The sequence below is a fragment of the Acinonyx jubatus genome, chromosome B3 (genome assembly GCF_027475565.1).
Source record: "Acinonyx jubatus isolate Ajub_Pintada_27869175 chromosome B3, VMU_Ajub_asm_v1.0, whole genome shotgun sequence".
Classification (NCBI taxonomy): Eukaryota; Metazoa; Chordata; class Mammalia; order Carnivora; family Felidae; genus Acinonyx; species Acinonyx jubatus.
This window is the reverse complement of record NC_069386.1, coordinates 26,100,850-26,122,173: the sequence shown is the minus strand read 5'-3', so window position 1 is coordinate 26,122,173 and position 21,324 is coordinate 26,100,850. Positions and strand designations below refer to the sequence as shown.

The 21,324-nt window shown below is 36.7% G+C and overlaps 1 protein-coding gene across 2 annotated transcripts in view; it reads right to left on the bottom strand.

Annotated features, from left to right (window-relative positions):
- Positions 1-21,324, bottom strand: part of GABRG3 (gamma-aminobutyric acid type A receptor subunit gamma3) — a 686,498-nt gene that overhangs the window by 294,119 nt on the left and 371,055 nt on the right. For both annotated transcript variants that reach the window (XM_027067862.2, XM_027067864.2), the window contains exons 4-5: positions 9,564-9,784; positions 2,382-2,464 (exon numbers count right to left, since the gene is read on the bottom strand). In XM_027067862.2, coding sequence (XP_026923663.2) covers positions 2,382-2,464; positions 9,564-9,784 — 304 coding nt within the window. The remainder of the gene's footprint in view (positions 1-2,381; positions 2,465-9,563; positions 9,785-21,324) is intronic.

Sequence of the window (21,324 nt, the reverse complement as noted above, 5' to 3'; positions counted from 1 at the left end):
ATCATGCTCTCAAATTTCATCCTTGCTGCAGCATGTGACAGAAATCCCATCTCTTTTAAGTATGAATAACATCCCATTGTATGTATGGACCATTTTTTTTTTACTTATCTATGCATCTGTCAATGGACATTTGAGGTGCTTCCACAGGGAAGGGAAAAACCTCAGCTTGTAGACTGAGGAGAAATTTTCCCTAAAAGGAGATTCCTTGTCCATATTTGGCTTTGGGGACAACAAAAAGCAAAAAAGTCCTTCCCAAGAATGTAAAAACACAGCCTGAAATCAGACATGTAGCTAGAATTCACGTATTCTATGTGGCCCAGGAATCCAAGCTTAATCTTTAAAGTAATAGAGACAACCAGGCAAAGCCAGAGCAAAACATCTTTAGAAAAAAAAAACTGTTTTAAATGTAAGCCTCAAAGAAATACCACAGAAACAATTCCAAGAAACATGAGTTCAAATGAACTAATTACTAATTCATCAGAAAAGCAAATTAATTCCATGTAATGGAGTAAAACAAAACAACAAATTCTGCAAATTGCTCCAACAAAGACACCAGAACATTTTGAAAATTTGAATAAATGGAAGATGACATTAAACATTTAGTGAAGAAATAAGGTGCTGTCAAATTGCATAAAAAAATAGAAAAAAGAAAAAAAATTAGAATGTCTAATAATGAGAAACAATCATTGAAATTATAAAGTCAATAGATGAATTAATAGCATACCAGGGCGTTGGAAGGATCTACATAGCTAAATTGAATTGATTGAAGACACTAATAAACAGTGAAGTGGAAAAGTCACTAAGAAAATTATATGCATATACCAAAGTGACTCACAAAGAACTAAACTATTTGAATGGTTCCATAATTTTTTTAAGTTTATTTATTTTGAGAGAGAGGGGGAGCACGAGCAGGGGAGGGGCAGAGAGAAATGAGAGAAAAAAAAATCCCAAGCAGGCTTCCCACTGTCAGCACAGAGCCTAATGCAGGGCTTGATCTCACAAACAGTGAGATCATGCATGACCTGAGCCAAAATCAAGAGTTGGAAGCTCAACTGACTGAGCCATCTAAGTGCCTCTGAATGGTTCCATAACTGGTAAAGTAATTAGAGAATAGCAGGCCTAAAGTAATCAACAGACAACTTTATCAGACATTCATATACTTTAGACATTTACTTAGTAAGTGTTGAAAATTTGTGTTATCAACAGTATAATGGTTCAGGGAATGTATTGCTTTAAATTGGGAATCAACCAATTAAATTAATCTCTACAAAAATTTTTTTGGGGTTCCTGGGTGGCTCAATCGGTTAAACTCTGACTTCAGCTCAGTTCATGATCTCACGGTTCATGAGTTCAGGCCCCGAAATGAGGCTCTGTGCTGACAGCTCAGAGCCTGGAGCCTGCTCCAAATTCTGTGTCTCCTTCTCTCTGCCTCCCCCTTCTTGCATTCTGTTTCTCTCTCTCTCAAAAATAAATAAACATTAAAATACATACATATATATATTACCCAACCTAGGAGATTAGTGAAATTTTGCTTTCTATCTTGTCTTTTTCTGGATCCAAAATGAACTATAAAGTGTGTTCATCTCTTATTTCATTTTCATCTTTCACTTCCAGTGAAGAAACCCACAAAACCTTCTGCTTGAGATTTCATCACATTTGTTTGTCAAGCACTGTATGCCATTTTATAAAAGGTCAATAAATTTAACTAAATTCTTATGAGTAATACTTAACTACTTGTGATTAACACATTTAAATTGAAGTATACTAAATTCTACAGATCTATATTGACTATTACTTAAAAATTTATTTTTATATAAACACATAAATTTGATATTTCCTTTTATATGTATCTTTGTATGTATTAGATTTTGTCTTTAAGAATCTGTGAAAGATTACTTGTTAGTAATTATTGGAAGATACAGTACCAAAAAAATTACACCTACAAGAGTGCAATGAGACAAATATAAATATATTTAAATGAATTTTTTAATCTTTCTATTCAGAATATAAAACAGCTTGATTGAGGATGATACTAAACCCCAAAATATTGCAAATGAATTTTACATACTTCCAAATAACATGCACAATCCATTAGCATAAGGGTCTTTGGTAAGTCGACTGTTCACCAATTTCTGACTCTTCCAATATTACAAGGAATGGTCAAGCTGATCACAGCTTTTTCAAAGATACTTATTCAGTAACATGCATCCTATGTAATAATGTCTGGATACAAAATGCCCATGTGTCTAATATCAAAACCATTATCAACTCTTTCTGGTTGCACAGTGATGCTATGATGCTAATCACATGTCTATCTGCCTAAAATCAATAGAAGCTACACATTCCTTTACAAAGCATTTATACCCCAAGTTAGTACTCACAGCTGGAAAAAATCAGTGGACAGGAATGTTCATCCATGGGAAAGTTGTGCAGCTGTAGCTGACACTCTGCATTTATGGTGAGCCTGTGGGAGAGCCAAGAATCACTCTTGAAGTCAGCCAGAAGCAACCCAGAAAAGTCCCAGGTTAAGACTAGGGAGCTGCCACTTTATCACAAGTGGGGAGTGGGAGCAGCACATTTAATTCTTGGCAGTGGTGCCATCCATTCAGGGATACCATTTAGTGGCTTTTGTGTTATTTTGTTTTATTTTTAACTATTGGTAACAGAATTTCAGTTACTAAAATTCGAAACTGCACCTAGAAACACAAACTAAGTCAGAGAGGAGAGAAATAAAAACAACCGTTATTTTATATATTTTTGCCTTCAATCTGTTTGACTGAATTAAACACTTCTTCCATTTTGAGACTGACATATTTGTCTAAATAGGATAATGACAAATTAATCCACTTGCAGAAGCAATTTCAGATTTGGACAACTCCCTCATTTGACCAAGCAGGTGGTAGCACTGCATCCTTCCAGAGCAGACAGCCCTGGGATCAGAGTTTCTATAAAGAATCCCTGGAAGGGCCATGTCCCTATTCTGGTTTGCTGAGGCTCACCTTCATTTCAGATTCTCAATCACATTACTTTAAGATTGATGAGGAAGTACCTGTAACACCTCATGGCCACAACTTACCTGCAATTAGGATCTCATACACTGAATGTGGGGGTGAGAAAGGAGAAGTACCCAGCAGCTGGTGGTGGACTTCACTGAGCCAAGAAGACACATGGGTGAGAAGAATTAGAGAATTCACATTATCCTGAGGCATGCTGAGTTTGAAATGCTTTTTTTAGACCTTCAGGAGGAGACATTACATGGACAGGTAGTTTCAAGCATCTGGAGTCCATAAAGGAAGTTCTGGGTTGGAAGTAGACATGCAGGAAACCTCAGCATAGATATGGGAAGGAATGAGCTAAGCCAACAGGAGAGAGGAAAATGATTGAAGTGATGAGGAAGTCCTGAGACAGAAGAAGCAGTGTTAGGAGGGACAGCATAAGAGCAGGAGCAGGAGACACAGGGAGGAGTCATGGTGCTGCAAGGCAGTGAGAGAAAGTCTGTTAGAAGAGCATGAGCATGCCCAGTGTCACCTGAAAGGTGACAGGCAATGGGGACAACAGTTTCTGGAAGGTGCTGTCCTGATCCTAATATTAGATGAACAGAAAGGTTAGCCCAGGTGTATGGCATTTCTGTGGTATGTTACAGCTAGATGATCAGTTAGACTTGGACTATGCTAATGGAAAGACTCCTGAGATACAGAGACTCTGATAACACTAGTTGCCAGTGGTGAGTTTTGACAGGTAAGTCAGTTCACTTCTCTGAAGTGCAGTTTTTCTTACATTTCCAGGTTTGTGAGGACTGCCTACCCCTTAGGAAGTCTCATTACACTAGCTGCCAGTTCCATTAGGGATGCATTGGGGAATGCCCTCTGTGCTCTTTTTTCCCTCTGTTCCTGAATTTGGTTATGATTACATTTGTTAATTAGCACTCTAAGACATCTTTATTTTCCTAGCTGAGTTGACCCATTGGGTTAAATACATTAAACATAATTTCCACAGACTATTTTCAACAGAAATGGATTCTGATGAAGGAATGACTTTATATTCATTGCAGCTAATTTGTAGGTCTTTATTTTCACATATAGTATCATTAGGATGAACTTTTTTAGAATGAGATAACATGTCAAACATGAGAAGTGATAGAACTCACCAATATGAAAAGAGGGTCCCATGTCTATAATAATCTAAATTAAAGACTCCAGTATCAGCCCATCTGTGATCCAATATCCACCAACATCTGAGAGAAGGGCCAACATGGCAGAGAAGTAGGGGGATCCATACTTCCTATGTCTCCTAAAGAAAGGTTGAAGCCAAAGGACTTTAAAGTCCAAGAGTCTGGGAGAAAAAGAGACTGAGTCTACCAGGGATAAACAGGACAATGTGAGAGAACACAGGACTACTTCAAGGAACATATCAAAACACAGATGGTGCTTTGGTGGCAGATCATCACTACAAGTAGGGAAATAAAATAACCAAAGTCACAACAACAGAGAGAAAGTAACACTCTCCAAAAAACACCTCCTGAAGTGCCAGGCAAGGACAGTATATAACCAACCATTAATACAACAGTGCTTGCAGGTGTAGAGCACATAACAAGCTTTTAAACTCATAAAGGGCAAAAAACTAGCCAACATGATGAAACAGAAGAATTCTCCTCAAAAGAAATTACAGGAAGAAGTGACAGCTAAAGAATTGATCAAAACAGATTTAAGCAGCATAACTGAACAAGAATTTAGAATAATAGTCATAAAATTAATCACTGGGCTTGAAAAAAGAATAGAAGACAGCAGAGAATCTATTGCTACAGAGACCGAGGGACTCAAAAATAGTCATGATGAATTAAAAATGCTATCAATAAGGTGCAAAATAAAATGGAGGTAGCCACAGCACAGATTGAAGAGGCAGAGGGGAGAATAGGTTAATTAGAAGATAAAATTATGGAAAAAGAGGAAGCTGAGAAAAACAGAGATTAAAAGAAAATCCAGGATCACAAGGGGAGAATTAGAGAACTAAGTGACTCAATATCCATATCATAGGAATTCCAGAAGGAGAGAAAGGGGCTGAAGGTGTACTTGAGCAAATCATAGTTGAGAACTTCACCCAATCTGGGGAAAGAAACAGGCATTGAAATCCTAAAGGCACAGATAACTCCCTTCAGATGTAACTTGAATTGACCTTCTGCACAACATATCATAGTGAAACTGGAAAAATACAAGGATTAAGAGAGAATTCTGAAAGCAGCTAGGGATAAACAGGCCTTATACAAAGGTAGACACATAAGGGTAGTAGCAGACCTATCTACTGAAACTTTGCAGGCCAGAAAGGAATTGCAGGGAATCTTCAATGTGTCGAACAGGAAAAATATGCAATGAAGAATCCTTTATCCAGCAGGCTTGTCATTCAGAATAGAAGGAGAGATAAAAGTTTTCCCAAACAAAGAAAAACTAAAGGAATTCATCACCACTAACCCAGCCCTACAAGAGATCTTAAAGGGGACTCTGAGTGAAATGCTGTAAGGGCCACAAAGTACCAGAGATATCACTACAAGCATAAAAACCTACAAATAACACAGTGACTCTAAACCCATATCTTTCAATAATAACACTGAATGTAAATGGACTAAATGCTCCAACCAAAAGACATAGGGTATCAGAATGGATAAAAAAAAAACACTCATCTATTTACTGTCTACAAGAGACTCATTTTAGACCTGAGGACACCTTCAGATTGAAAGTGAGTGGATGGAAAACTATTTATCATGCTACTGGAAGTCAAAAGAAACCTGGAGTAGCCATACTTATATCAGACAAACTAGAAGAAGGGCCCCCAGATATATAAAACAATTAATCACAAACATAAGCAATCTTTTTGGTAAGAATGTGGTAATTGCAGAGGACTTTAAACTCCACTTACAACAATGGACAGATCATCTAGACAGAGAATCAATAAAGAAATAAGGGCCCTGAAGGATACATTGGACCAGGTAGGCTTGACATATATATTTAGACGTTATATCCGAAAGCAGTAGAATATACTTTCTTCTTGAGTGTACATGGGATAGTCTCCAAATTAGATCACATACTGGGTCACAAAACAGCCTTTAATAAGTATAACAGAATTGAGATCATACCATGCACACTTTCAGACCACAATACTTTGAAACTTGAAATCAACCACAGGAAAAAGTCTGGAAAACCTCCAAAAACATGGAGATTAAAGAACATGCTACCTAAGAATGAATGGATCAACCAGGCAATTAGAGAAAAAATTAAAAAAAAATATGGAAACAAATGAAAATGAAAATACGACAATCCAAATGCTTTGGGAAGCTGCGAAGGCAGTCCTGAGAGGAAAATACATTGCAATCCAGGCCTATCTCAAGAAACAAGAAAAATCTCAAAAACAAAATGTAACAGCATACCTAAAGGAAATAGAAGCAGAACAGCAGACACCTCAAACCCAGCAGAAGAAGAGAAATATAAAGATCAGAGCAGAAATAAACAATATAGAATCTAAAAAATCTGTAGAGCACATCAATGAAACCAAGAGTTGTTTTTTTGAAAAAATAAACAAAATTGATAACCCTCTAGCCAGGCTTCTCAATAAGAAAAGGGAGAGGACCCAAATATATAAAACGTGAATGAAAATTTATTACAAACAATTCCTTAGAAATACAATTATCAGGGAATACTATGAAAAATTATATGCCAGCAAACTGGACAACCTGGAGGAAATGGACAAATTCCTAAACTCCCACACACTACCAAAACTCAAACAGGAAAAAAATAGAAAATTTGAACAGACCCATAACTAATGAATAAATTGAATCAGTTATCAAAAACCTCCCAACAAATAGGAGTCCAGGAGCAGATGGCTTCCCTGGGGAATTCTACCAGACATTTAAAGCAGAGTTAATATCTATCCTTCTCAAGTTCCAAAAATTAGAAAGGGAAGGAAAACTTCCAGACTCATTCTATGAAGCCAGCATTACTTTGATTCACAAACCAGACAGAGACTGAGTGAAAAAAAGAGAACTACAGGTCAATATCCCTGATGAATATGGATGTAAAAATTCTCAACAAGACGCTAGCAAATCAAGTTCAACAGCATATAAAAAGAATTATTCACCATGTTCAAGTGGGATTCATTCCTGGGCTGCAGGGCTGGTTCAATACTTGCAAATCAATTAATGTGATACATCACATTAATAAAATAAAAGATAAGAACTATATGATCCTGTCAATCAACGCAAAAAAAACATTTGGCAAAATTCAGCATTGTTTCTTAACAAAAACCTTCAATAAAGTCGGGATGGAATGAATATACTTCAACATCATAAAAGCCATTTATGAAAAGCCCACAGCTATTACCATCCTCAATGGGGAAAAACTGAGAGCTTTCCCCCTGAGATCAGGAACACGACAGGGATGTCCACTCTCATCACTGTTGTTTAACATAGAGTTGGAAGTCCTAGCCTCAACGATCAGACATCAAATTGAAATAAAATGCATCAAAATTGGTAAAGATGAAGTCAAGCTTTCACTTTTTGCAAATGACATGATACTGTACATGGAAGACCCGAAAGACTCCAGCAAAAGTTGGCTAGAACTGATACATGAATTCAGCAAAGTCACAGTGTACAGAACCCATGTACAGAAATTGGTTGCATTTTTATAAACCAATAATGAAGCAACAGAAAGACAAATAAAGAAACTGATCCCCTTCACAATTGCACCAAGAAACATAAAATACCTAGGAATAAACTTAACCAAAGATATAAAAGACCTCTATGCTGACAACTATAGAAAGCTTATGAAGGAAATTGAAGAAGGCACAAAGAAATGGAAAAACATTCCATGCTCATGGATTGGAAGAATAAATACTGTTAACATGTCAGTACTATCCAAAGTAATCTACACATTCAAGGCAATCCCAATCAAAACTGCACCAGCATTCTTCTCAAAGCTAGAACAAACAATTCTAAAATTTGTATGGAACCACAAAAGACTTTGAATAGCCAAAGTAATATTGAAGAAGAAAACCAAGGTGGGAGGTATCACAATCCCATACTCTAGCCTCTACTACAAGGCTGTAATCATCAAGAAAGTAGGGTTTTGGCAAAAATAAATAAATAAATAAATAAATAAATAAATAAAATACAAAACAAAACAAAACAACAGACACATAGATCAATGGAATAGAATAGAGACTCCAGAATTGGACCCATAAATGTATGGCTAACTAATCTTTGATAAAGGAGGAAAGAGTATCCAATGGAAAAAAGATAGTCTCTTTAACAAATGGTGCTGGAAGAACTGGACAACAACATGCAGAAGAATGAAACTAAACCATTTTCTTACACCCTACACAAAAATAAACTCAAAACAGATGAAAGACTTAAACGTGAGACATGAAACCATAAAAGCCCTAGAGGAGAAAACAGGCAACATCCTCTTTTACCTCAGCTGTAGTAATTTCTTCCTCAACATGTCTCCAAATGCAAGGGAAATAAAAGCAAAAATGGACTATTGGACCTCATCAAGGTAAGGAATTTCTGCACTCCAAAGGAAATAATCAACAAAACTAAAAGGCAAATGACATAATGGGAGAAGATATTTGCAAATGACCTGTCAGATAGAGGGTTAGCATCCAAAATCTATAAAGAACTTACCAAACTCAATATTAGAAAAACAAATAATCCAGTGAAGAAATGGGCAGAAGACATGAATAGACACTTTTCCAAAGAAGACATTAAGATGGCCAACAGACACATGAAAAGATGCTCAATGTCACTCCTCATCAGGGAAATACAAATCTAAGCCACACTTAGATACCACCTCATGCCGGTCAGAGTGGCTAAAATGAGCAAACCAAGAAACTATAGATGCTGGAGAGGCTGTGGAGAAATGGAAACCATCTTGCACTGTTGGTGGTAATGCAAACTGGTGCAGCAGCTCTGGAAAACAGTGTATAGGTTCCTCAAAAAGTTAAAAATAGATCGATCCTATGACCCAGCAATAACACTGCTGGGAATTTACCCAAGGGATACAGGAGTGCTGATGCATAGGGGCAATGTTTATAACAGCACTTTCAACAACAGCCAAATTATGGAAAGAGCCTAAATGTCCATCAACTGATGAATGGATAAAGAAGATGTGATTTATATATACAATGGGATACTACTTGGCAAAGAGAAAGAATGAAATCTAGCCATTTGCAGCAACATGGATGGAACTGGAGGGTATTATGCTAAGTGAAATAAGCAAGTCAGAGAAAGACAGATACCATATGTTTTCACTCATATGTGGATCTTGAGAAACTTAACAGAAGAACATGGGGGAAGATAAGGGGAAATAAAAGTTACAGAGAGCGAGGGAGGCAAATCATAAGAGACTCTTGGATACTGAAAACAAACTGAGGATTGATGAGGGGTGGGGGAAAGGGGAAAGTGGGTGATGGGCATTGAGGAGGGCACTTGTTGGGATGAGCACTGGGTGTTGTATGGAAACCAATTTGATAATAAATTTTATCATAAAAATTTTTTAAAAAATCCACCAACATCTCACCTTAAAGTGTAAAGGATTTTCCCATCATTCCAAATTCTGAGGAGCTGATTGGGGGTGGTGATCCAGTGAGCCTCTGCAGTTTTAGAATTGCGGAAGATTGTATCTGGAATCCATATTAATCCCACCATGTTGCTGTTCAGAGTGAGTATTTTCATTGTACTGTTGAATCGAAGGCGACTGTCTGTCCAGGTCTGAGCAAAAAATATATCAATTTGGTATTCCTGAAACAGAGAAAAATGAGAGGCAACATCGTTCTATTACTAAATTTTCTGTATGCTTTATTTCCTTTGTCAAGAGTTTGGTTTTCCTTCATGTATACACCCTTATCCCCCATGTACCTTTCTGTCAGTGCTTGGTATAGTGCCTGGCTCAACATAGCACATATTTTAACAAATGATAACCAGTATTATTAGGCAATAATGTGATAACATATGTAAAAAAGATTCTGTAAATCTTAAATTATAATAAACACATAAAGTGTGATAAGGGGCCAAGAGGTAGTAGACTATAAATCAGAGCATAGATGCAGATCCCCCTGCATTCTCAAGTCCAAGCTTTGACAGGTAACACAACCTATTTAAGCCTCATTATAATCTGTAAAATGGGTAGAATGCGTACTTCCTAAATGAGGTATAAAAAAGAAAGGAAATGATTAAAGGAAAAACCTTAGTGTCTGGCATTGATCCATAAGTATTAGCTATATAATAATTACTATCTTCACTTAAAGGCCTTCTGAAACAACACAACTCAAATCAGAAAGAAAAGTAAGAAACAAGTAACAACAAAGAACTATAAAGGTGATAGAACTCAAGCCAAACTCTGATTCAAGAGAATGCTGGTGAGGCTCAGGTGACCTCTGTAATTGGAAACCATTTGATATTCTCCGTACAGAATAAGACTTTGCTGTGACCATCAGGTGTGGGATGGTACTAATTTTACCATGAGACCTAAAGAAATGTCCAGAGACTGGACTACCTCAGAGGCATTTCTCCTAATCACAGTTTAAAGCAATCAAGCCCATAGTAAGGAGGATCTAGATGCAGACTATTGGAGATTTTTATATCTTTTAGTTTCCTTTATATATTAGATATTATAAATGAATTGCTCTTACAGAGTGTGGGTTCAGTTATCCTCAACAAATCCCACATTTATTCCTTACACCGAGTTTCCAGTTAAAGAATCTTTCTGAGATAAGTAATTGAACTGAACAGATCCTAGTTTTTATTAATTAATATGTTTATTTATCATATGTTTGCTGCACTGAGTATGCCAGGCCCTGAAAACCACTGAAGACCCAGCCCTGTGCCAAGAAAACTCCTTGTCCTCATGGAGCTTGTATTCTAGTCAGGAAATTAAACATACAGTTAAGGTGAAAAAAACCCAGCATGCTTGATGGTCAAATATACCAATCATAAAAGATGAGTTCAGTGTATTAGGTAATATTTCAGCTAGAAAATACAAAAGTTATCCAAGGGTTCAATATGGAAAGAATTATGTACAGAGAATCTGCATCTTGCTTAAGTGTTTGAGGAGCTGAGAGAGAAAACTCCAGGGAAGCAGCAGCTGAAGGCAGGTTGCTGTGGAAGCGTCCAGAGCTGAGTGAAATCTCAGCATCCAGAAGGTCCCATTCAACTCCTTCCCTCTGTTCATGTTTCTGCTTAAACAAGCCTCTGGAGAATAATGGCCTCTGGCTCTTCATCACTGTCCAGAATTTTGCACATGTTTCTCATTGACAGACTCTAAACCCAGAACTGCACAGAGACTGAGAGAGACAGAAAGAGAGACAGAGACAGAGACAGAGAGAGACTAAGAGGAAGTTTGTGTGTGTGTGTGTGTGTGTGTGTGTGTGTCTACACACATGCATGTGTGTTATTTCCTGTCATATACTAATTTAAAAATGGGTTTCAACCAGTGCTGCCATAAGTAAAATAAGTCAGACCAAACCAGATAAATACCATATGATCTCACTTCTATGTGGAAACTAAAACAAAACAAAACAAACAACTGAAGTCATGGATGCAGAGAACAGATTGGTGAATTCCAGGTGTGGGGAGTTGGAGGTGGGGGAAAAGATGAAAGGAATCAAAAGGTACAAATTTCCCATCATAGGATGAATAAGTCCTGGGGGTGTAATGTACAGCATGGTGACTATAGTTAACAATACTGTACTGCATAATAGAAAGTCACTAAGGGTAGATCTTAAAAGTTCTCATCATAGAAAAAAATATTTCTAATTATGTGGATGATGGATGTTAACTAGACTTATTATGGTAATCATTTTGTAGCATATACATATGTCAAAACATTTGTATACCTAAAACTAATATTACATTAAATGTCAATTATATCTCAATAAAAAATAAAAGAAAGAAAATCAGTTTATTAACAAAAAAGAATGCTGAAACAAAACTATAACAGGCTTAGGACTGGAGATAAAGTGGCTCATGTCATGCATGGGTGAAATGCTTGGCAAAGTTGACACCTGTAATAAGGCAGAGCACATCTAATGAATGCATAGCTCTTTGGGCAGAGGTTGGAAAAGGAACATTAATAAGAATGTGTTGGCTGCTATTGACTGTTTTTGGTAAGTTAACATAAGAAAGAAATTATCTCAGAAGATAATTGGCCAGTCTGAAAGCAGTATGAAAGAGAAAAGAAACATAAAGCAAACAGTTTCTTGCAGGGTTAGAAGAAGCAAATACTTCTCATTACCATCAGTAAATCAGAATATCAAGAAATGCTTTGAGAATAAAAGTTCATTGAAACTCAGCTTTGCAAAATAATCAGAATCACTGCTAAAAATCCCTAAATGGATTAAGTTGTCAACCTGTAAGATCTTTAATCATACAAACATGGCTTCAGGATATGAGACTAAAGTATGACTCTTCCATTGAAGGCTGATATGGCCAAGGTAACTATATTTAATTTAAGAGAAAGAGTAAGCAAAAGGATGGGAGAGGCAGTGGTATGTAAAAGCAAAGGCACATGGTGAATCCTAGAATAGTGTTCACAAGAGGTCTGTGAATGTGGCTATGCACATGTGAAACTCTCCTAATAGGTAAGAAGCTGACTCGGTTTTAAGAGAGTTCTACTGCCAAAGGACCATCAAGTCAGGAAGAGACGTCTGTGACTCTTTGAAACTGAGATTATTTTTGCATTACTATCTATAATGGGCTGATTATGGCTTGGAAAACTGATCAGACCTTATTTTCCAATGCTCATTTTTTTCTCATGGCTAAAGTAGCTAGTGGAAAAAGAATAAACTCTCAGACAATGGAGTCAAGAGCCAGGGAGAAGAGTCCTTTGGAACCCTACGTTAGGAGCAGAATTAAAGCTTAATCAAAGAAGATGCCTTCCTTCCAGGGAACAGAGCCCACTCAGGATCTGCCAATTAGAGTCTCAAAATTGCTGTGAAACCAATGGGTTGATTGTGATGATCTTGGCTCTTCTCCATTGTTGTAGACATACCAGGTATGCTGGAGTAGGTCAAATAGCTTTTCTCTTTAGTTTAGAAGTTGATAGACCAAGAAAAACCATGTACAGAATTGATGTGGATGTCAGCACAAATACACATAACCTTGACGTTGAAGCTGGGCCTGGGTGGACCTTTTTGGTTACCTCATTTGAAGAAGGGTGGGATATATCTTCCCTGATGTGGGAGAGATAGACAATATTTGGCAGCTAGATACAGATCATGGTGGTCACTGGTGCTCTTCACCAAGTACTGCAGCAGCCCTCCTTGTGGGCACAGAGTAGAATTGCACTTCCCCCTCCCCCTTTTGGGGTTGTGTCTGCCACCTTATTTATGATAAAGTGTTATGTGAGCAGAGTGAGGTGTGCCATTTCTGAGATGATGTTTGAAGAGCACACCTCCTTTTCAGTGTGTGAGAGACTGTGGAGCACAGCTCCTGCTGATTCATGCTGGACACATATCATGGGTGCAAAATTCCCCAGAGCAGTTTGTAAGAGGAGCAATCCACAGCCTATACCAACTGGTACCTTGGAAAATGTGGAATGGGGAGTGGAATGAGGGAGAAAGTACTGCTTTCCTTATTGAGAAGTTGACTTAGAACCAAAACCTCAGAGAGGTGCAGGAGTGAGCCACATAATAGATGGAACAAAAGACCTGGAGCAAGTTCAAAAGGATACCTGATGAGACAGTAACAATTCTGCCAGACAGAATAGACTGGATGAGGTGAGTAGGCGCCTCAACTACTTGATGGCAGGATTTTAGCTTAACAATGATGATTGCTGACTATGTAACAGGCTATATTTGCACAGGGAACACACTCAGTACTTTAAATAAAATTCAGCATATGACAATGACAGTGTGACTCATACAGATATTCATACATGTTACTTCCTTCGTTTCTTTAATACTGGTTTATCAGATAAGAGAATGAGGAGAAAAGGATGAAAAATGTTCTTCCAAGCAGGGCCAAGGCCTACCTATGTGATCAATGATAACAAATAATTGGAGAAAGTATTTGCAAATGACATATCTGACAAAGGGTTAGGGCAATATCTAAAATCTATAAAGACCTTATCAAACTCAACATCCAAAAAACAAACAAATAGGCAGAAGACATGAATAGACAGACACTTTTCCAAAGAAGACATACAGATGGCCAACAGAGACGTGAAAAGATGCTCAACATCACTCCTCATCAGAGAAATTCAAATCAAAACCATGATGAGATATCACCTCACGCCTGTCAGAATGGCTAAAATTAACATCACAAGAAACAACAGGTGTCAGTGAGAATGTGGAGAAAGAGAACCCTCTTGCACTCTTGGTAGGACCACAAACTGGTGCAGCCACTCCGGAAAACAGTATGGAGGTTCCTCAAAATGTTAAAAATAGAACTATCTTACAACCCAGCAATCGCACTAATAGTTATTTACCAAAATGATACAAAAATACAGATTTGAAGGGGTACATATACCCCAATGTTTATAACAGCATTAATAACAATAGCCAAACTATGGAAAGAGCCCAAATATTCATTAACTGTTGAATGGATAAAGAAGATGTGGTATACTGAGGTGCCTGTCTAGCTCAGTCCTAATGGACTCTTGTCCAGCTCTTGATTTTGGCTCAGCTGATGATCTCACAGTTCATGGGATCAAGCCCCATGTAGGGCTCTGTACTTACAGCACGGAGCCTACTTAGGATTCTCTGTCTCCCCCTCTCTCTCTGCCTCTCCTCCACTAGTGCTCTTTCTCTCTCTCTCAAAATAAATAAATAAACTAAAAAAAAAGATGTGGTATATGTATACAACTGAATATTACTTGACAATCAAAAAGAATGAAAATCTTGCCATTTACAATGCCATGATGGAGCTAGAATGCATTATGCTAAGTGAAATAAGTCAATCAGAGAAAGATAAAGATCAGATAAGTTCACTCATTTTTGGAATTTAAGAAACAAACAAACAAACAAACAAAAAACAGATGGATGCAGGGGAAGGCGGGAAAGAGAAGAAAGTGAAACAAACCACAAGAGACTCTTAATGATAGAGAACAAACTTAAGGTTGATGGAGAGAGGTGGAAGGGAGGTGGGATAGATGTGTGATAGGTATTAAGGAGGGCACTTGTGATGAGCACTGGGTGTTGTATGTAAGTGATGAATCATTGAATTTTACTTCTGAAACCAATATTGCATTGTATATTAACTAAAATTTAAATTAAAAAAGAATACTCTCTATAAAAGTCCCAACTATATTTTACAAAAAACCTAAAATCATACAGATTTTTTAAAATCTATATTATATCAAGGATATTAAAACTCAGAAAACTTGAGGAATTTTACCAAGGTTACTCAATATGTCAAAATTTGTTTGAATTTTGGGCTCCAAAATTCTAAGTGCTTGTTTTTATTGTGTAAAAATGGCAAAACAAAGAGTGTCCTACAAAGGTTCTTCCTCTCCTCTATCACCTTTACTTCCTATTCCCACTAATGCACAGGTTATATACATTCACAATAAAACATTTTAAAAATGCTGACTTGAAATCAGTAAATCATACAGCAAGATATGAGGTGCAAATGTTTCTTTACCTTCCAGTCTCTGATTATTGATACAGAGACTATAATAACCCTTCCTCCCAGTGGTTAAACTGAGGTTTAAGAGATTAAGTAATTTTCATCAAGTCCCACAACTGCTAAGCACTAATTGCTCTAAACTACACAGTTAAAATCTGTTTCCCTAGAGATGGCTGAAATCTGGTTAGAGGAAGAAACCACCAGACATGTAAAAGGAAGAAGCCCAGTGCAGAAGTTCCCTCCGTATTCACCCTGTTTACAAACCACATGAGATTGTTTACCTTCCTCAGCTTCAGTTTCCTCATCTACACAATGGGGTGGTTGGTGTAGATTAAACGTAGGGCCCTTCCAATTGCAACATTTTATATTTCCATATTCATGCCTACATTAGCCTTCTACTGTTGAAAGTAATTTTCCATTTCACTCATTTCTGTCTTAACTTTTACAAAAAAGATGAGATAGAATGGCTTCTACACAAGTTCTACGCCCTGCCACTAAAAGGAAATTTTATATGTTTGAATTCTACATGAAGTACAGTTATCCCCCTCATCCTTGGAGAATATGTTCCAAGAACCCCACTGAATGCCTGACACCACAGATAGTACTGGACCATATAATATACTCTTTTTTTCCCTATATGTACATACATATGATAAAGTTTAATTTACAAATTAGGCATAGTAAGAGGTTAATTATAACTGATACAAAACAGAACAATTATAACAAATATATTGCAAAAAAAGTTATGCAAATGTGCTTTCTCTCTCTCTCTCTCTCTCTCTCTCTCTCTCTCTCTTTGTATCTTATTGTACTGTAGTCATCCTTCTTGTGATGATGTGAGATGATAAAATGCTTACGTGATGAGATGAGGTGAGATGAATGACATAGGCATTGTGATATAATGTTAGGCGACTACTGTCCTAACAATAGATCAGAAGGAGGGTCATCAATTTCAGAACTGAGGTTGACTGAGGGCTAATGAAACCACAGAAAGCAAAACCAGAGATAAAGAGGGAACCATTGTTTTCAGAAACCATCTGTGAGGCTTCAGCTTACAGAGTGAGTAATGGATTCCTGTCTCCACCTCCAATATTACTTTCTTGTAAGGGAAAGGAACACCCCATGATGCTCTGGGGTTGGAGGCAGAGGGATTTGGGAGGATACTTCCTTTATTCTAAAGCCTTGCCACAAACTCCAACTCAAGATGGTATAATGTGGATAGTGTGTGTAGTGCATGGGATGGATGTTTTATTGTGTCTACATTTTACTAAATGTTGAAGAAACACTTCCCACACACAGAGAAATATTTTTATGTTTTTCATAAACTTATTTACAATGTCACTAATCAATTTTCCTTTCTGAAGAAGAAAAAAATCATTCTTACAAATAAACATTTTATATAATTCATAAATAGCTGTGAAATTAATGTGTTTAAAATAGTAGTAAATGTAAAATGTGATAAATGTGCAGAATCCCCCAATTTAAATCATCATGCTTGTGGAGACCTTATGTTCCTAATTTGTTTTAATAATTGGAGAACTTAAAGATTCCTAAATAGGCCATGAATTGTTGCAACATGTGGAGCATTTTGACAAAACAGAAGAAAAATTATGCTTCTTAATGATATCAATCTGTGACTTCTAAAAATTAGAAAATTACTTCCCAACACTCCTTTACTTTCCTTTGCTATAGAAGAGGGTGAAATTGATTGATTAATAAACAACAGGGACTCAGATACTGGGTTTGCAAAGGACATACATCCCAGGGACAGAGGCTATCTTCCTTGGATCCCCAGCACATCAGCACATCACCTGGTACTGATGGGTAAATATATTAGTAAAGGAAGTCATGGGAAGTTTTTTTTATAAAATTGTAATACAGATGCATGCCAATTAAAGGCTGCTCAAATATCTCAATTATAGGCAAAATGTTAGTTGAAAGTGTCAGAAGTAAAACACAAAGTTATCCAAAGCTGTTCATAACATTTGTGTTTAAACACAGTTTCTTCCACTTTCAGGTTTTCCATTTGAAAATGCACCTACCCTTTCTATCCAAACTCTCATTGTCTCAATATTCTCTATAAAAGTTTACATTTTTATCCTAATTTACAATCAAGTGGAAAATCTGTTATATTGAATCTTTATGTGCACATCAGCAAAAATTTTAAGAGGTAGGTGGTTCTGGATGAAAGTGTGTACTGTACTATGGTAAGTTATTTGCAAAAACAGCCATAAGAATTCCTTTTACTTGTTCATGGTCTTGGGCATGTGGCTTAATAGAAAATGTAACAGCAGAAGAAACTTGGAAAGTCTTGAGTGCTGGGGTAGCCTATCTTGCTGCTCTTGGGAACCATGAAACCACCACCAAATGAATGAGATAGGCCAATCTGCCGGAAATGAGAAATGCCCATATGTTTCCATGGTATCACCTCAAGTCAAGCCAACACCCAGAGAGGTGAGTAAAGCCATCCTTGACTAGCCATCCCAGATCAGACGACTTGCCAATCCAATCCAAGAATAATACATAATAATAAAAAACTAGATTTTAGGATGGTTTGTTACACAGCAAGCTAACTGATAGGCTCAATCATCAGTTGTTGCACTTTTAGCATTATGATTTTCAATTCCACTCCCTTTCCTGGAAAGTTTAGCCCTTCATGGTATGTGACCTTCACATAGTCAAACCTACTAAACCTATAGCAAAGCTGGGCCCAATTTAAGTAGTATCTTTATTATCCTTTAACTATTATCTCTCTATCATCATAGCGTGTGTTGTTTGCGGTGTGGAATATCATTATAATTCATAACCAGTACAGTTCTCAGATATAATTTTGGAGTTGTTATATAGGTGTTTAAGAGTTCATTTGTATTTAGGGTATTTTTTTGGAATTTCTGTATGAACTGCAAATACCTCATTATTATTTTCATTTGAAAATGGAATATAGTGTTCCACTATCTAAAAATCATTATTTATTAAGTTTTCACAAAGGGATTGGAATCAAATGATGATTTGTAATTACTGTAGTAAAATCCATGGTTGAAGAAGTTGGTATTACAGGGAAAGCAGATCAAAGAAAACCACTAGAGAGGATATTTCACTACAGAGGATATAAATTGCATTTGCACATCCAAAATAAAGAATGTCATAGAAATAGTTTCCATTTCTCACTGCTTGATGATACTTATCATCAAGATAAGGTAGATACTTATCAGGAACGTTTTCTTATCTCTGAAAATTCAAAAATGATTTAAAATATTATTTTGTTCCTTTAAAAATAATACAGGAAATGTACATTAATATTCTCATAGTTGTGTGACTCTAGTCCTCAAAAGGGGTATTAATTACCTTCTAGATGCCATAACTGGGAATGTTTCTGGGAACCCGCAGATACAGCACAAGGTGAAGGCACAGGAGGCAATCTTTGATTCTTTCTTCTTTCTTTCTTTCTTTCTTTCTTTCTTTCTTTCTTTCTTTCTTTCTTTCTTTCTTTCTCTTTCCAATTTTATTATTTATTTATTTATTTATTTATTTATTTATTTATATATTTACATCCAAGTTAGTTAGCATATAGTGCAATAATGATTTCAGGAGTAGAACCCAGTGATTCATTCTCTCTATATAACACATAGTACTCATCCCAACAAGTATCCTCCCTAAATCCCTTGCCAATTTAGCCCATCCCCCCACCCCAATCCCCTCCAGCAACCCTCAGTTTGTTCTCTGTATTTAAGACTCTTGTTTTGTCCCCCTCCCTGTTTTTATTCTATTTTTGCTTCCCTTCCCTTATGTTCATCTGTTTTGTATCTTAAATTCCTCATATGAGTGAAGTCATATGATTTTCGTCTGACTGGCTAATTTCTCTTAGCATGATACACTCTAGTTCCAGCCATATTGTTACAATGGCAAGATTTCTTTCTTTCTGATTGCCAAGTAATATTTCATTGTATATACATACCCCATTTTCTTTATCCATTCATCAGTCAATGGGCATCTGGACTCTTTCCATACTTTGGCTACTGTTTATAGCACTACTATAAACATTGGGGTGGATGTGCCCTTTCGAAACAGCACACTTGTATCCCTTGGATAAATACCAAGTAGTGCAATTGCTGGGTCATATAGTAGTTCCATTTTTAATTTTTGGAGGAAACTCCATACAGTTTTCCATACTGACTGCACCCCCATCAGTTTGCATTCCCACCATCAGTGCAAAAGTGTTCCTCTTTCTCTGCATCCTTGACAATATCTATCTGTTGTTGCCTGAGTTGTTAATGTTAGCCATTCTGACAGGTGTAAGGTGGTATCTCATTGTGGTTTTGATTTGTATTTCCCTGATGATGAGTGATGTTGAGCATTTTTTCATGTGTCTGTTAGCCATCTAGATGTCTTCTTTGGAGAACTGTCTATTCATGTCTTTTGCCCATTTCTTCACTGGATTATTCATTTTTTGGGAGTTGAGTTTGATAAGTTCTTTATAGATTTTGGATACTAACCCTTTATCTGATATGTCATCTGCTAATATCTTCTCCCATTCTGTTGGTTACCTTTTAGTTTTGCTGACTGTTTCCTTTGTAGTGTCGAAGGTTTTTATTTTGATGAAGTTCCACTAGTTCATTTTTGCTTTTGTTTCCCTTGCCTCTGTAGACATGTTGAGTAAGAAGTTGTTGTGGCAATGGTCAAAGAGTTTTTTTTTTCCTGATTTCTCCTCTAGGAACACCATTTGCTGAAGAGACTATCTTTATTCCATTCGATATTATTTCCTGCTTTGTTGAAGATTAGTGGGCCGTATGTTTGTGGGTCCATTTCTGTGTTCTCTATTCTGTTCCATTGATCTATGTGTCTATTTTGGTGCCAGCACCATATTGGCTTGATGATTACAATTTTGTAATACATCTTGTAGTCTGGACTTGTGACGCCTCCAGCTTTGGTTTTCTTTTTTAGGATTACTTTTTTAGGATTTAGGCTATTCAGGGTCTTTTTGGGTTCCATTAAAATTTTAGGATTGTTTGTTCTAGCTCTATGAAGAATGATGGTGTTATTTTGATAGTGGGTTGCACTGAATATTTGGATTTCTTTCAGTAGTATTGATATTTTAACAATATTTCTTCTTCCAATCCATGAGCATGGAATAATTTTCCATTTTCTGTGCCTTCTTCAATTTATTTCATAAGCTTTCTATAGTTTTCAATGTATAGATTTTTCACCTTTTTGTTTAGGTTTATTCCTAGGTATTTTATGTGTTTTTTTGGTGCAATTGTAAATGAGATCAATCCCTTGGTTTCTCTTTCTGCTGCTTCTATTTTGTGTATAGAAATGCAACCGATTTCTGTGTATTGATTTTATATCCTGTGACTTTGCTGAATTCATGGATAAGTTCTAGCAGATTTTTGGTGGAATCTTTTGGGTTTTCCACATAAAGTATCATGTCATTTGCAAAGAGTGAAAGTTTGGCTTCCTCCTTGATGATTTGGATTCCTTTTATTTCTTTGTGTTGTCTGATTCCTGAGGCTAGGACTTCCAACACTATGTTGAATAACAGTGGTGAGAATGAACATCCTTGTCATGTTCCTAACCTTAGGGGGAAAGCCCTCAGTTTTTCCCCATTGAGGATGATATTAGCAGTGGGTCTTTCATAGATGGCTTTTATGATATTGAGGTATGATCCTTCTACCCTTACTTCCTTGAAGGTTTTTGTCAAGAAAAGAGGCTATATATTG